The sequence below is a fragment of the Podarcis raffonei genome, chromosome 16, assembly GCF_027172205.1.
Source record: "Podarcis raffonei isolate rPodRaf1 chromosome 16, rPodRaf1.pri, whole genome shotgun sequence".
NCBI lineage: Eukaryota > Metazoa > Chordata > Lepidosauria > Squamata > Lacertidae > Podarcis > Podarcis raffonei.
In genome coordinates, this window is record NC_070617.1 from 41,993,098 (window position 1) to 42,011,101 (window position 18,004).

General features: G+C 46.0%; 1 protein-coding gene across 1 annotated transcript in view; it reads right to left on the minus strand.

The window, feature by feature from the left end:
- Nucleotides 1-290: 290 nt before the first annotated feature.
- The window catches only part of MN1 (MN1 proto-oncogene, transcriptional regulator), a 36,236-nt gene continuing 18,522 nt past the window's right edge, over nt 291-18,004 (minus strand). Inside the window, exon 2 of the mRNA XM_053368180.1 lies at nt 291-643. Coding sequence (XP_053224155.1) covers nt 459-643 — 185 coding nt within the window. The 3' untranslated portion in view covers nt 291-458. The remainder of the gene's footprint in view (nt 644-18,004) is intronic.

An 18,004-nucleotide genomic window follows, 5' to 3' on the forward strand; every position in this document is an offset into this window, starting at 1 on the left:
AGGCTGAACCCTGGACTGAGCATTACAGGTTTGGCTTGCAGGAGATGCACAAAAGCTCACCATCCATTCGGTGGCTTTAGGGTGGCATTTTAATCAGGACAGAACAAAGCATGGCGGGGGAATGTGTACAAAGTAAAACGGTCTTGCCTCATCACAACATACCGAGAGACAAGGAAGGCCTCAGCCAGCCAGGCAGCCGAGAGCAGTCCTCCTGTGGGTGGCCACCCATCTTTCAGGCAGGCGCATCTTACAGATGGGCTAGCAGTAGGAACATACCATGGTGAGAGATGTTTTTTTAAAAATCAAGGTGAGCTTTATTTTAAATTAACCCTTTCCAGTCTCTATGCCGCTAAGCAGGTACCAACCTAGAAAAAGAGTCCGACTCGCAGGAGTGGCCCTTTAAACAAAAAAAGAAAGAAAAGAAAAGAAGAAAAGATCCTCCCCCCCCCACTTCTTCTTCAAGTCAGGGCAGCCACAAAAGTCCCAAATCTGTTAGAGATGTCCGAGTGCAGGGATCTCCACGTTGGCACCGCAGTCCGGCCCTTCGCTTCGCTCATGTCGTCCGTGCAGTGGACAGAAAGGCACTGCAAATGGCTGCCACTCTGTGCCGCGGCCGAGGACTTGCTTGAGGGGAGGTCGTGGGCTGCAGAGGGTAGACAGAGAGGTTATGGTCAGCTCAGTGTAGCAGCAGCAGCAACAACAGAAATAACTCAATGCACAATGTTCTCAGGCTTCTGATGGCAGCCTCAAGCAGTTGGGATGTTCTCGGAAGAAGAAGGGAAAGGAATGTGGGAGGAGGAGGAGGAGGGGAGTCAATGACATCTGTCAGGAAGGAAGGGTGGAAGGGGAGTGTGGCAGGAGTGGGAGGGAGGGAGCCAAAGGGTCCACAGGAGTTGTTCTGTCACCCCAAGCTGTGCATCATTTGGTACAGTGCTATAGAAATTTATAGAAATCAAATAAATCAGAAGCTGCATTTATGCAGCAAGGTTCTGCTTAGCCTTTTGTCCCTAAAACTAAAGAAATCTGAATCACTTGCACTGTATCTTTAATCTCTTTATTAAAGGAAGTTACACACTTGACAATAATACCCATATCTCAAGGCAGCAAACCCTGAAGGTATCAAAGTAAAAAGCAAACATTTCACAACCTGGCATTATTATGCAAAAGGCTATGCTAGCAGTGATGAATTACGGCACTTTCTGGGTCAGAGAGAAGCAGAAACACGGGTGCCCATCCGCTCCCCACCCAGCCTAATCCACCACCACCCCTGCTCTGAAGACCAAACTCAGACGGTACTGGAAATGAGGGATGGGCAAATCTGCCAATTTCACTTTCTAATTTGTCCATTTCTCCATATTTTCTCATTAGTTTACTTTTTTAAAAAAAGTCCTCATGAAAATTCATCAGTAGATTTCAGCTAATGTTTGTATGGAACTTTACCATATGTACATTTCTGCAAAGCCATTTTCACTAATACATGCATTCCTATGCAGGCTAGCATTACTCATTTTTGTTCACATTACTTGACCAGAGAACTGCATTGCAAAATTTGGAGAAGTGTGGATGTAAAAGGATGGCTGTTTCATGTGAATTTGGTAGGTTCACCTTTATTTTAACAACATAATTTATATGCCGCTTGATTGTGCAGGGAAAACCCCTTTAAGCAGTTTATTATAATATAAATAAAATATTAAAATTCTCAGTAAAAAGAGAAGAAGTTTTAAACAAGCATATATGAAAGCGTTTAAAATCTGCAATGGGTAAAGAAAGACAAAATGCATTTGACTACATGTCTGGATAGGCTTCACTAAACAAAAAGGTTTTAAGCAGGGTCTGAAAGAATGCAGCAAAGACACATGCCTATGAGCAGGCAGGGAGTTCTAAAGTGTAGGTGCTGCCACAGTAAAAGATTGATTTATTGCAAGTGCAGAATGAGCATTATGTTGCATCTGTAACAGTAGCAGTTCCACAGATCAAACTTTAAATGCAAACCAATCAGATTTCTCCCTTATCCCTACCTGGAGCACATGGTCACGAGAAAGAAGCTGCCTGCATCCCAGGTTGCCTTTGAAAGCACCTGCAGGTCCTGCCCTGCCTCTATTCTCCCCTCAAGATGGGAAATCCAAAGTCTCTTGGGGTTCCAAATAATGAATGTCACCCTAAGCCACAGGCTGCACACTCACCACACAAACAATGGCAACTGCCACACCCAGAAAAACCAAACTCTGTGCCAAGGAAAGAGTAAATTTCTCTTACTTTGCATAACTTATTTTGTTTTCTCTCTACATAATTTATTCTTGCTTTATTGTCTTGTGGCGGGTGTGTGTGTGTGTGTGTGTGTGTGTGTGTGTGTCTTTGCCTCTATCCCCAAACTACTGGAAATCTTATGCAGCTGCCACCTTGGGCCAAATGGGACTTTCCCTGGTGCAGATGGCCAATCTGCATTTCTCCCCTACCTCTCCTGGGAACTTCCAACAGCTGAATCAGACTCATGACATGATGTCGCAGAGTTCAGCATTCAGCATCCCCCCCCATCCAAATACATAGGCAGCAGTAGCCAATTAAGTGGTGCAAGGGCAGGGAAAAGCTGAACACAATGGCATCACGCTGCATGTCAGCTTCAACTAGACATTCCCAGGGGAGATGGTGAACGGATGTGAATGGTGACAGTTGCACAATATAGGTAACATCAAGTTTGGGCTTCTGGCTTCTAGAATTCCCCCAAGGACTGTGCACACAATTTCAAGCATACATTTTTAGCCATAAGGGATAGAAACTTGGAAAGGAAAAGTTGAGGTTCCCAAGAAGCTATTTTTTCTATTGCTGTTTTCCCCCCAGAATCCAGCCTCTAAAATAACAAACCTGGTTCCTGTGGAGTTTAGGAACTGCCTCCCTTTATCAAAACTAAGGGCGCATCCACACACCTTCTTTGTCCACTTTTTCTTTTTGCCCCACTGGTTTCCCCAGGAAAACCCAGTATTTATTGCTGAATCAGAGCAAACATCAATTCAGGTTTTCCATGGAATTGTTTTCGCCACTAAAGAGTGGGCTTTTGCAGGGAAAGCACTAGGGCAAAAATAAAAGTTCCTGGACCCAGACCTAGAAATGCAGACTCTTTTGCGCGCGCGCGCACACACGCACACACAGCGCAGTTCACACTGTCATCAGATTCAAAAAGCAGGAAAGCACCCCTTGAAGGCCGCTTTGCAGTTCCAGAGCTCCCTACAGCCTTGAAGAGATTAGCCTGAGCACAATGCAAGAGTTTTCTAAGCAGACACTTCTGTCTTGGTGACAAAGTTAAATAAACACAGGTCATTTTTCATTATTATATATTGTACCTTTTAAAATACCATCCCACCCTGCCCGAGTCTCATGAGTGAGAGTTGAGTTCAAATGAGCACAAGTTGTACAGCCAAGGAACACACGTGGGCCCCAACTGGTCTAGTCCATTCCTCCTTTCCTTCATGGTCCTAATTGGAGCTCAGGAGATCACAAGAACATCAGACTGTGCCAAATTTGACGGCACAATCCTGTCTTGGGTTTTAAGTGAATTGGCTTGGTGGATATTTGTATGAGGGTTTCCCAGAGAACGGGAGATAGGGAGGTTAAGCCTTGGAGTCTGCTCAACACTGGCAGCTATTATTTACTATTTTCTTTTAATATTTCCATCCCACCACTCCACCAAATCTAGGCCTCTCCCCTCCTTGATAGAGAAATCCACAAACTAGGGGTGCCTATTCAGACTCACTAACCAGATGGCTGAAAACGGCGGCGGCAGCAAGTTTTGCTATTAACAAACCTTATGCCCTGATCTCACTGGGGATTGTGCAAACCTCCCATCTGATCCTCCCATGGAGCTTTTGGTCCCACATAAACACAAAACTGCCTCCATCAGTGCTGGCAGACTATAGTGAAAGGATCCACGCTGATTGTGCCGCTCAAGCCAAAGATCCCACCAAAAATGTGTCCTCATGAAAGTCTGGCCACATCAATGGCAAAGGGGAAGGAGGTCCATCTGTCGGCCTTCTCAGTATCCTCTCTTTTTTTTTTTTGCATTTTAAATTTTTTATTGATTTACAAATAAAAGATAAACAAAAAATAAGAAGAAAAAAAAGAAAAAAAATACACGTTACATATTTCACATCAAAAATTTCACATTTCCATCTCTTATAAGACTTCCTTCAGCTTGTCCGTAAATCATTCGTGGTAATAATTAAAATTACGCATTTCCTAGCTTGTATTGACAATATATATCTCTCTCTCTTCTATTCCCTTTAGTCAATAACTCTTCGTCTTTCACAATGCTTCTTTAAATCCCCTTAACGTTGTTTGTCCCTCACTTATATATTCCAGGTAATCTACATATTTTCCCCAATTCTTAATGAACTTTTGGTCTCTTAAATATCTAATCTTTCCTGTCAATTTATCCAACTCCGCGTAATCTAATAATTTTGCTCTCCACTCATCCACCGTTGGTATTTCCTGCTGTTTCCACTTCTGGGCTAGCGTTACCCTTGCTGCTGTAACCGCGTAGTACACAAATTTACAATCCTTCTTTTGTATCTCGTTCCCTAGTATCCCCAATAGGAAGATTTCTGGTTTCTTTAAAAATGTATATTTTAGAATCTTCTTGAGTTCAATATATATTTTTTCCCAGAATTCTTTCACTTTTCTGCACTCCCACCACATGTGGTAAAAGGAGCCTTCCTTGTCTTTGCATTTCCAGCACTTATTACAAACCTTGTACATTTTCGATAATTTTATAGGTGTTATATACCACCTATAAAACATCTTCATGACATTTTCTTTTATTGTTGTACATGCTGTAAAGTTTAATCCATCTTTCCACAGTTTTTCCCAATCTTCAAATTGTATACTATGGCCCACATCTCTAGCCCAGTGAATCATAACGGACTTTATGATTCTCAGTATCCTCTCTGCCTTCTTCTCCACACAGCAAGCAGCTCTGTGGCATTTCTAAACAGCACCTGCACTCTCCTTTCCCTGCCACCTCTTTTAGTGCACTGAAGGGTTCTGTGGCAGGAATGCCTGTAGTAGCAAGGAGCTGAGCAGGTGCGATGTCACACAAGGTATATCAGAGGCAAAGATGACCAGTCACGATGGCTGCGTATTACCTTCCCACAGGCCCTGAATATTAGCTGCTGGGGACTGAACCTGGGAGATGCCTAGTGCACTCATATCCTGCTTGTGGGCAGGGCAGGGGTCCCCCCCCCAAGAGACATCAGGGGGTCTGAGTGGGAAGCAGGACATTGGAATACATGGGCCCCCTTTGGCCTGATCCAAACAGGATTCTTCCTACGTTCTTAGAGATATTTTGACATGCTCAGTGAAGATTTCTAAAAACATGAGACTGCCAACAGCCAGCTTCTGTAAGAGAATGAAAGGTCAGCTGGGCTGGAGAAAACTCTCACAGAGGCTTAGGCAGGTGAAGACAAGCAGCATCAGCAGAGGAGGCTGAAAGGGAGGTGAGAAGACGTTCCAGGAAGCCAGAAGGCAGCCACAGAGGGGGAGCAAGGGGGAGCTCCAGGGAGGGGCCAGAATGCTGGCTGAGGATCAGGGAGCCCAAAAAAAGCGGAGCAATGAGGCAGGAGGCGGGAAAGCAAGGAGCCAAGGAAATGCTGGGGCCCCGGGGCTGCAAAGGAGAACATGGGGCCAAAGACAAGCCCACAAAGCCTTTCTTCTCAGGGTGGGGTCTGCTAAGGCAGAGCGGCACAGAGAAGGACGTGGGGACAAAGAGTCCAGGCACACCCTGGGCCAGGATGCTCAGTGGGGAGGGGGACGGGGGCTCTGCTTTAGCACTCTTTGTGGCAGCAGTCAAGAGGCAGTGCTGCCGCTACCAGGAGGGTAACTGGACAGGGTGCAGGAGAGAGCCAGGCCTTGCCTCTCTCTTCAGAGCACCTGCCCTCAGAAGGAGCCTCAGGCACACGCATCCTTCTGCTTCTGCAAGGAGCAGGAAGAAGCAGCACACAAGGCCACGAGTCCTCAGAAATATCACCTGCCAGCAAAGAAGGCATCTCACACATCACCACCTGCAAGGAATGTTGAATTATGAGCCTACCAGCAGCTTAATGAAGGCAACAGGAGACATGGCAGGAAGGCCAGAAGCCGTCTCTTTCTTCTGAAGCGATGGGGGGGGGGGAGGCGGCAGAAGCACAGGCGCATGACACACACACAACCAAGGAGCAACTGTGAGCCTGGTCAAGGTCTGGCCATCCAGCGCTGTCAATTTGCTCTCGCAGGAGGAAGAGACCTGCCTCAAGGCTCATCCCTTGCACCTCTCAGAAGGCTCTGACAAAGCCCTGCAGCTACAGGCAGTCGCCGGCTGAGCCAGAGTTGCATCCTCCCAGCCCAGCGTGGGGCTGGCCGATGGCACTCGGCCCTCTGTGGCCAGCCAACCGTGAAGCTCCTTGATTAAGGTTAAGGCTGAAGGCTCAAGCCCCATCTTCTGGGAGACTCCCTCCTCCTCCTCCCCCCGTCATGCGCTTTGGTGCACAAGGCCAAGCGCTCCCCAGTGGGAGTGGCTTCCAGGGCTGTTGCTGCTGCTGCTGTTGCTGCTGCTGCTGCATCTCGCTATTAAAATTACTGCCTTAGGACAAGATCTTTTTCACTAAGTCTCCCCCGTGACAGTTTGACATATTGGTTTGGACACCTAACTGTGCATCTGTGCACACCACAGAATACTCAGAGGACAGAACACCGACACAAGCTACACGCTGCCTTTCACACCAACGGAGCAATCTGCTCTTGCAACTGAACAGAAAGGCTCATCCGCAAAGGGGTCACGGTCAATGCCAGGCAAAGGAGATGCGCCATGCGCACCCACCACTGTCCCACACAGCACTTTCTGAAATGACCACACCATTTTAAAAACTAGAAGCAGAAGCTTACACTCCTCTCCATTTACAACAGCAGCAGAAACTACATTCCTTCCCACAAGCTCCTTCCAAGAGGCTCTCCTCGCTCCCTCCCTGAAGGAATGGACTCAAGGCCCGAGGAGCCCAACCTTCTGCTCCTACAGCAGCCACCCAGAGGCCTCTGAGAAGCCCACAAGCAGGACAGCAGTGCAACAGCCCCCCCCCATGTTCCTCAGCGACTGGTCTTCAGAGGCAGACCATGACTCTTGGAGGTGGCATACAGTCAGCGTGACTTGTAGCCATTCAAAACCATTTTGCATGGGGTCATTTCCCCCCTCCAGTTGTTCAGCCTCCCGCTGCTGGATGGAGATGCTTTTGCTGCACCTCTGGCCAGTGCTCAAGGAGGCACACACAGCTCCTAAGTAAGTGCTTGCTTCAAAATCTGGGTTTCTGATCCTCCCGTATGCTCAGCATGTCTTAAGCCCACAACGAGAGACACATCTGAAACAGTAGCATCATGGCATGAGACACTTGGCTTGCCTAGGAACTGGCTGCACTCCAAAGGCCAGGAAGAAGCATTTTTATAGCCATGCCACTCACTCTGCAAAAACCACTTTTTCTAGAGAAAGCAAAAGGCTCTTTAGCAGATGCTGTGGTGATGCATAGTGGGACATTCTCCCCTGCTCCAGTCATTGAAGTATTAGCAGTCATCATCACTCACTATGGAGACGGGAGAGGGAGGGAAACCTGGGTGGGATCCCCCCCTCCACATGAATGCACACACTTGCATTGGGAAGGAGCCCATTTATCCTTAATGCCGCCTCCTCTGTGCCTGGCCCTTCCTGCAGCAGCTCTTGTCAGCCCTGGCAAGTGTCCTCTAATCTTCAAAGGCTCTTCCTTCACCGACAGGATGATTAATGGAGGTGCTGCCTGAGATTCTAAAGAGAGCATGTATCAGGCCATGTTGCAAGGATGTTTGTTTTGCTTCTCAGGCTCCAAAAGCTGGAAAGGAGCTGCTGACCCTTGGCTTTTGCCGAGAAAACCAGATACCAGCAAATAGCAGGGACCTGCTGGAAACTAAGACACCTTGGGAGTATGTTCCTACTAAGTCGTTTTGGTTTGTATTTCCACCCAGAGTGGAAGGCTGGCCTAACAGCGGTGGGAGGGCGAAGAGCGAATTTCTCCTGCTGGCACTGCTGCTGGAGACTCTGCATGGAGGAGGCAAAGGAAGGAGCAAAGGTGGGAGGCAACCTCACTGACTCCACCGAGGAGGACTGACAAGGTCTGGAAAGGAAGAGCCTGTGACACTGAAGAAAGGGAGGGTGCCATGAAGACAGGCTACATTTGCACCCAAACCAGCAGTGGCTGACCTCATCCCCATCACCCAGGGCCAAAAAGGCACAGCTGCTGCTCTTCCATTTACCAGCCAGAAGGAAAAAGAAGAAAACCCGATACTTCCCACAGGCTTACAATGCAGAGAAGGGCACAGAGGAAGGAGCTCTTTACTGGCTCTCGCACGTCCACCTTCAGGCAGCAGTGGAAAAGCACCGGCTGTCCCTCCAGGCAGAGGCCAACATCTGCACACACAAAAGGAGGCAACAGTTCTTTCGTGCTCAACAGGCAAAGCTAAAGGAAAAGCTGTGTGTGATGATTCGTCACATTGTATGTATAGCCTTTTGGTGGCTGTATTGGGGCCATGGCCATGGAGGAAGGGAGTTTTAGTCTTTTGCTCCCATCAGAAATGTCCCCCCAGAGAAGCTTTCTACCCAGTGCAAATAGAAGGTGCAGCGAAAGCAGCTCTGAATAGGATGACCAAGAGGGCAAAAGATGAACACAACCACCCAGCCTCCCTCGCAATCTGGCTCAGGACCTTCCCCCCCCCCCAACGGTTTCTTGGTCAGAGCATACACACCATCAACCCAAGGCTCATGAATCAATGCCATGGAAAGGTGCCTGGAGCCTCTATTGTGATGGGGCAACATTTGTCTTTCAGGCTCTGTGGCCACGTTCAGCATTTCAGAAGCAGCCACCACCCAGAGTGCACTGGGTGCCCCCAGCAGACCACACCCATTTCCTCACATTCTGGCCAATCAGCTACTCTCACACCCCATAGCAGAAATTGAAAGGAGGCACTCCAGTGGCCTGCAAGTATTTTGTCTAAACCAAAAACTATTCAGCACTGGTTACCTAAACAACCTCCAATTCTCAACTTTGTATCTACTGGTTTGGGACAGCATTTGCGTCTGTTTAAATATCCAGCCCACCTGAAATAAACTGCCATCTTCTTGACATTGAAGTCTTGTCCACATTTCTGCTTCTTCCGCCACTTTCCCTCAGGGGAACCTGCTGTTTACTGCTGAATCGGAACAAACGCCCATTGATTTTTCTGCAGATTGAGGTTTGTTCAGATTTAGCAGTAAACAGCGGGTTTTCCCAGGGAAAGTGGCAGGCCAAACGAAAAGCACACATGGCCCTGTACTTTCTAGCCAGGGGACAGGCAGAAGTGTGGGTGAGCCATAAGAAGGGAAGCCCATCAAAGAGGATGGACAGCAGCAACCTCCATTCTCATGCTTGACTTTTTGCTGCCCCAACATCCCCCCATCCCAGCCACTGGAGAGCTAGTCATTGAAAACCTTCAGCAACTTTTAAGAACATCATCTTGCAGGTGGGACATTGCCCTAGCCACAGATTCGTGTACTGCAAAAGAAGAGGCTGGATGTTGCTTGAAAAGCAGGGTATGGCTAACGTCTGGTCACCACAACACCCCAAAGACGTTTTCCCATAGAAATCTCTCCCGTGGTGCCTTTTAGGTGAAAGAGACAATTCCCTGCAGAGTAACGTGGAGTTCAAAGGCAGCTTTCAATTCAAACATGAAAAAGGCCCCTCACATGGGACTCCCTTCATAAACAGAGAGTGAAGCTTGCCAACCTGGCTTGCCTAAAGCAAAGAGACAGCCACATGCTCAAGAAGAGCAGAATGGACACAGACTCCTCCAGGGGCTCCCAGTGCACTTAGCCAGTGAGATTAGCACGTGCCAACTTAACAAGAGGCTATGCGGTGCAACCTGGGAAGTGTGAGGATGTTGGAGCCACCCTACTCCTTTGCTATCAGTATCTCCTCCTAATTAAAGATGGTTTCATATAGAATCATAGAATCATAGAGTTGGAAGAGACCACAAGGGCCATCGAGTCCAACCCCCTGCCAAGCAGGAAACACCATCAGAGCACTCCTGACATATGGTTGTCAAGCCTCTGCTTAAAGACCTCCAAAGAAGGAGACTCCACCACACTCCTTGGCAAACAAATCTCTCACCAACTTATATCAGTTTGAAATTGTATTCCGCCAATTTAAAAAATATTTTAACCATAACCACAGCATTCCAAAACAAAGCCGGAGCCTCTGAACTGCACTGCCATAGGGCAACATTTTCCCTGTCATGTTTCTGTCCTATTTACTCTTTCCAATGCTTCCCCTTACCTAAATAGTGAATAGGGTACACTACTCAAGTATATTACCGACTGCTCCTGTCAGCCTCTCACACTGAGAAGCAGAATATTATGGACCTTGGAGGGAAAATGAAAGTCCAGAAAACTGAATACATGGGGAGAAAGCCAGGTAATGGCAGCCATTAGGAAGCACTCTGAACAAGTGACCTCCGTTGCCTGTGCCTTGGCAACCTTTAGGATGGATTACAACAATGCGTTGTATGAGGGGCTGCCTCTGAAGACTATTCAGGGACTGCAGCTGGTGCAGAATTCAGTGACAAGATTCCTAACAGGCCACATGATTGGAGTACATAACATCCGATTCTAGTTCAATTGCATCAGCTGCCAATTCATTTGTGGGTCCAACTCAAACTTCTGATTTGTATAGCTAAGGACCAACATCTTGTGGAACATCTGAGGTCATCCTCTGTGTAAAGTGACTAAGTTGACTAAATTGTCATTTTCAGAAGCCCTTCATTTTGGTAGCAATTCAGAGGCTGGCTACAAGAGGACAGGCCTTGTCCTCCACCTATGAAATGCCTTCTGTAGGAATCCTGATGAAGTGGTGCCAACACAGACATCTTTTTGGCATCAAGCAAAAGACCTTTCTCCCAGACATAGGAGTGTTCATTTTCATCATCATCATCATCATCATCATCATCTTTTAATTTGTATACCGCCTTTCTATCTTGCAATACTCAAGGCGGTTTACATGCTGAAGAAACAAAAAATGTACAACTTATGACAATCTAATGCAATACAAAAATGTGATAATAAAACTTTAAAATAGGCAACCTACATCAAAAAAGTAACATTCAACAATCATTAGAAAAGTATTAAATAATAATAACATATAAAAGTTAAAGAGAAATCCACTCCACAGTTACAATAAATAATTTCTAAAATATAATCAATAAAACAACGGCAAGCCACAGTGCATAAAATGATACAATACAAATTGAGAAGCAGAGACTAGAGGGTAAGGCAAGGCAGGTGGAAGGAGGCCTTGCCCGATGGAGACTCTCCCCTCACCCTTCTGAAGCAGTTGAAGGTATTGGGGGGCATTTGTTTGGTGACTGAGTCTATGGGGGTTTAGAGGGATTTGTTTTATGATTTTGAAAACCTTCTCATCTGTCTGTATGATATCAGGGCTCATCCACACTGTCTGTCTCGTCATTTTCCCCTGGAAAAACCTGCAGTTTAGCCCTGAATCTGAGCAAATAGCAATGAGGTTTTCTGCAGATTGCTGTTTGTTCCAGTTTATCACTGAAGAGCGGGTTTTCCTGGGGAAAGTGGCAGGGCAAAGGCAAAACTGCTCAGACCTGTGCCTAGAAAGCATGAGACAAGTGGAAAACCTCTTGGACTCATGCTTTCGAGGCTCAGGACTTGCATTCATTGCGGATGAGCCCTCGGAAGTGAAGCCCATCAGAGGACAAACAGCATGTCAGATTTTAACGCTGTATTTTGTACTCTACTTCCAATTTTTTGTTAAGTCACTTTGAGACGTTTATGGGAAGAGATGCCTAGATTGAAACAAATGAACAAGAAAAACTACAACTATGTAGGAAACGTCAATTCCCTCAAGCAACACGTAAGAATCAGCCCTCCACTTTGGCTGGCGCCATCCAGGCAGGGAATCTTTGCTAAGAAGAGGTTTAGAGTTGCAAGGTATCAGCCTGTGGGACTACCCTCCATGCCCCAATCATACCCTAAGAACCTGGAACAGGGATCAAGGCAGGTGGGGTGGAGAGGGCGAAGGAAAAGGAACACTCCCCGCTTCCAGTGGTGCAGCTTCTAAATATAGTCAATTTATAAAAGGTTTCATTTTATTACAAAATGAATTATTTACCAGCATTTTCTGGGTAAGTGGACAGAGGTATCAGGGGTACTATCCAGTAGATGCCCATGACACTCATGCACCTTTCAAATGCAACTGTAGCTGCAGCATCAGACATTGCCCCCACAAGGGACTGCTGCTGCATGAGGGCTTTAAAAAGAAACAGGCAATACGGATTCAGCCAAAGTATTATTATTTTTTGAGTAAGGTATTTGTGTTTCCAGTTACACAAGACCATTGTGCATTTCCTACAGAAAGCATCTTTAAAATCCCTAAGTCAGTCAGGATGGTTCAAGTGAGGCTTTGCCCATCTTGTGAAAGTCATATGGTCTCATAGCATGCTTTAAGATCCCCCAAACAGCAAGGTAAAAACCATATGAAGAGAGAGAGCTGTCCCCACTTTTCTCCTCTCCTCCAAAAGTGCATTCAACGTGAGGGCCAAAGGACTCCTATAGATTATTTGCCATTAGCATTTGCAACATGCTTTAGAATCCCGACCTGGCCACTGTGATCCACACGACGGTCACCTTGAGGCTTGACAACCATATGTCAGGAGTGCTCTGATGGTGTTTCCTGCTTGGCAGGGGGTTGGACTCGATGGCCCTTGTGGTCTCTTCCAACTCTATGATTCTATGTCAGAATCTTTATTGCAACTGCTGTGACAACTCTTAGAAAAACTGGAAGGAGGAAACTTCGCAAGGACATAGCAAAGGCAGGACTTGCATCCAGGCCTCCGAATAAATTCCTCTAAATGGGCTGTACAAAGAGGGTCAATGGAGATTTATCCCAGCATCTGCTAACACCCCTGGGACAAAGGTGCAACATCAGCTCCTGTGTCTCGGGATCCACTAAGGGCTTGTCCACACTTACACTTTTGCTCTGCTCTTTCCAGGCACAGGTCCGTGCTTTAAAGCTCCATGTCCAAGTGGTGGGCTTTTTTCACTCTGGAGCTTTCCCCATGAAAACCTGCTCTTAGCGCTCAGTTAGAGCAAACGTCAATTTCGGTTTTCCACAGAATGCTGTTTGCTCCGACTGAGCTTTAAAGTGCATAGGAAAGGTGCATAAGCCCAAAGCTACAAGGCTCCCTAGATGGTCACATCCTGGGGTCTTTCAAGTCCAATGTGGAGATGCAGCAAAACTTTGATTCCAGTTACTGTGCAAACCAAGAGAGTGCAGCGCAAGGCGAAGCCTGTCCTTCACTCGCGCTCAGCAGCTTGCCGTTCTTTAGTAAGCAGCAGTGCTGGAAAGAGTTAATCTTCCCCAGAGAGAACTCCCTGTTTCTGCACTATGCAAGGCTGTGGCTGAAGCTGACCTGCCTGTCTGCAGCTTGACCCCTGACATTTCCACTCGTCTCTCATTGGCACACACAAGCTGCCCAAGGCCACGGGAACAGGCTGGGCAGACAGGAGGAGGCAGGCACAGCCAGGGCTCCATTTCCTAACAGTTCAGATGCAAAAGCAATATCATCAGGGTCTGGCTGCTGCAGCTGGGCGAGGTCTATCTGTTAACCGCAAAACCTGTAACTGGAGGCCCAAATTTCCATACTCTTGGAAGGCCGACCACATCTTCCTCTGCACAATTATCAGTGCGAAAAGATCTGCTCGGAAATGTCTCTATAGGCGACAGACAAATTTACAAAGAGATACCAAACGCTCAAATTATTTTCTGATTTAATGACGTAAATCTACACAGCAACATTAAGACGCAGTCCCCTCAGAAAAATATGCAGAACTGGCATTATCCTTCCTCAGTCACATTTTGCTATTTTAAAACAGAAATGCCCCAAACATGGCTCCAAGGTTCCTGTTCCAGGCTGGCTGAAGCCCTGGACTGGACCCATGGTCTTAAGGGCTAGGGATTGTTGTTTAGTCGTTTAGTCGTGTCCGACTCTTTGTGACCCCATGGACCAGAGCATGCCAGGCACTCCTGTCTTCCACTGCCTCCCACGGTTTGGTCAGGGCTAGGGATAGACCCCCCCCTTATTTACTTTTACTATCTTGCATACGTTACCCAGCAGTCTCTCCATCCACGGTGCTCCTGCCGCTTTCCCGAGGACCCATTCTCTGTGGCTCTAAAGCAAAGCTCGGGCCTGTCTCCCTCCCACGGCCAGAGGACATTTAAGACAGATCAACCAAGTCACAAACAGGTGTGTGGCCTGAACGCTTCACCCCTTCCCAGCAGCTCACTCAACTATGCCCTGCAAAGTCCTTGCCCTCTATGCAGAGGCGCCTGCCAAAAATAGCTAGACGAAGACAGACGCACGTGGGTCAATGTGATATACCAGGAAGAAGCAAGCAGAGGGGGCTCAAAGGTTTGGAGGCTGTCACTAAACACGTATGTGATGCTGCATCCTTAAGACTTTTCACAAAGGCCCTAAAAAGACCAGGAGGTTGCTGTGTCACAAGAACCTAACCCTAACGGGGTAGAAACAGGTGTGTGCCACCGAATGTCCCAGGCACCTGAACTGTGGCCCCTGCTCCTCTATTAGCTAAGCAACACAGAGATGAAACTGGGCTGTGGAGCGGCACAAATTGCGTAGCAGCAAATGAGTTGAGCTGCTGCTGGCTGCATACACAAGATACATTTAAATAAAACACATCTAATGCACATGGCTTTCCTCAAAGAATCCCAGGAACAGTAGTTTATTAAGGATGCTGGGAAGTGAAGATCTGTGAGAGGAAACTACAGTTTCCAGGATTCTCTGGGAGCGGTGTGCTTTTTATCCATTTTAAAATTATGGTGTGTATACAGCTTCAGTCAAAAGCAAATTGTAAGAAACCAATCCAAAAGGAGGGACCTGAGAGAGCAGAACAAATCAGTGTCTGTGAGGAACCTTTTGTGCCAACATCAACTACACCTGCATCCAGCACTAGTGGGTTGGCTACTTCTTAACTATCCTGCCACAATTCACAATATCAACGGCTGAAAAAGAGGAGAAGTCGTCCCTGGATTTTATTGGTTCTTTCAATGCATATGCATGGGTGGAATGAAAATTCAATTTGTGCAAATACAGATTGAGGGAGTGGTACCTATTCCAGATCAATGTAGAGCAGAAGGATGTGTGGGGAATGGAATAGAAACCCTTTGTGAGGTGCCACCACCCAGTGCCCAGCACTGACCCCTCACTTCCTGCAGCTGCCACCAGAGCAGCTTCTAAAGAACATGGTGCCACAGAGGAGAGCTACTCCAATGGCAAAGAGTTGCTCGTCTTCTCTGTTTTATTGCTTTGTATTCTGATGCTTATTGTTTTAATAATTTTATATAAACTGTTCTCTGAGGTCTTGCTGGAAAGTGGAATATGAACACCTTATCAATAAATATTGCCTATTTCTCACCAGTCAGCTTGAATCCTTGGAAGCCCTTGTTTGTTACTGTGCCATCGCACAATGAAATCAAGGACGTATCTAAACTAAGAAAGCTAAAAGAAAGAAGCTAGACTTCAACAATATAAGGTGCATAAGGTGCCGTAGGATCTGGAACTACTGTAACAGGAAGGAGGATTCTTAGAAAAAAGCTACCCTCAGTGCAACAGCACAACCTGGGAAGAGAACTGGTGACTGGTGAGAAATAGGCAATATTTATTGATAAGGTGTTCATATTCCACTTTCCAGCCAGACTTCAGAGAACAGTTTATATAAAATTATTAATGCCATGAGAGTTTTGAGAACAGTTTGTGGCCTGACGTAGCATTGCCGGTGGAAACCTCCCTCTTCAGGCATGCACATCCATCAATAGGCATGCCTAAAGTTGCTCTTTTGGATCCCAGCCACAGTGTGTACGTCAGTCTATATTATATAAGTTGCAAGAAAGATTATTTTATTTTATTTTTGCACCTTATTACTGGGATGCCTTGTGTAAGACGTCAGCAGTATGAACTCTATCCAGAAAACAGGAAGGTTAAAAACTGAGTTGGCTAGGTATGCAAATTATGTGGATATGCAATAAATAAATGAAGCATATTCAGCTATGCGATGAAGATATTCATTATAAATCAGGCAAAACTGCAGAACCAAAATTCCTGCTTTCATTATTAATACTTTTATATGTAAATTTTATTTTTATTTTTAAGATTACCTGATCTGCAGTTTTCAATTAATAAAAACAAGTCCTTATTGGGTGTGGAACAAAAATACATTTCACTGGCTACAAGACAAGACTTAAGAATGTTCCTCCACTCTGACAAGCTCTGTAGTTGGAAAAGGGCTAGTTTCTGAGTTAGTCTATGTCAAAAAGCATTTGCCACTGGGCATAAAAGCAAACAGAAGACACTGGGGAAAGTATTAATTAATTAAATTATATCCCTACTTCCCAGGTTCAGCTGCTCATCTACTGTTTGGCCAACTTTTGTCAATTATTTTTGTAAATGGCTCCTCTGTCGTCAGGGCAACATCTTTTGTTCTCTAAACCAAGCAAAATCGGGGACTTTATGGATAAACTGTTGTCCGTTGAAATAATTTAAAGCTTAATGAAGTAGCCCTCAACCCCACTATGCACATACTTAAGTTGCTGGGAACTGATCTGATTTTTGTTCAAGCTTGAACAAAATGTGTGCCCATCTCTGCTTGAGGGTAAAACACAGTGGAGAACTCACATAATGGGAGTTAGAAATGCTGAAGAACACCTCTGCACAAGAGCACATTCAAATGAGCACACAAGGATGTGACTTGCGAGCACTATCAGAAACATAAACGGCGTTTGCCATTTAAATGGAGTAAGATGGAAATATCTGCAAAACCAAGGGGGATTTTGCAAGAGAAATCATTGGTAATAAGGAAACGTCAGGAGAAGATAGCCTACCCTCAACACATCTGCTCTCAGCACTGAAAAACTTTTGTTTCAGTAGCTTAGCTACTTAAGAAAAAACAATTTATTGCATCTCTCTCTCTCTCTCTCTCTCTCTCTCTCTCTCTGGCAAACTGTGAGACAGTCAATACAGGTTTTCCCCATAAATTGAAGCAAATAAATATCTACTTAAAAGCAGGGGCTTTTCCTAAGTCTTCTTTACCCTATGACAAGGCTAGGGAGGTTTATTTATTAATGATAAACACAGGCACATTAAAGTCAAAATTTGATTTTTTTTGTGTGCCAGGAGGTGCTTGTTTGAGTCCTTTGCATTTGCTTACTGTAAGCCAAATAGGTTTCTTTATCTTACAAACACGGACGTCAGTAGAAGAAGGGCCATTACACAAAGCAGGGAACTGTTCCTTCCAATCTTACAGGAAAGCTATGGAACAGAAGAATCTATATTCATCTCTACAAAAGCCAGCTAATAACCCAGGATGGCATGACACCAGAGTCAACAACCCTGGCGCACTATGCTGAGGTGTCCGAAAATACCCACACCCAGACTCACTGGTGAGAGTGAGCCATAACCAAACACCAGGGGGATTTAGGGGAGAAGAACTTGGGACATGGACCTGATGTGTTCAAACCTCAGCCACCTACTGGCTCCCTGACCTATCTCAAGTGAATCAAGCACTCTCGGCCTCCGCATCTGGAACATTCAGTATGGATGTCTTGTAGTTAAGCACAGGAACAGGCAACATAAAGCACTCCGTGTAAAAATTCTATATAAACCAACTACCACCAGCATCCACCAGCCAATGCTCACCTGCTAAGCAGATTTTTAGTGCTGAGCCTCCTTGCAGAAATACTGTGTCCATATTCTGCACTAAAAGCCTTGAGACAAAACAAATCTTTTCAGCCTGAGGAACATGACACAACAAAAGCACTTCTCCAGGGTCAGATAAGCCTCTTGGCAAAAGGACCCAGCAGTAGAAGAGTCTCCTTATGATATTTGGCAGGAT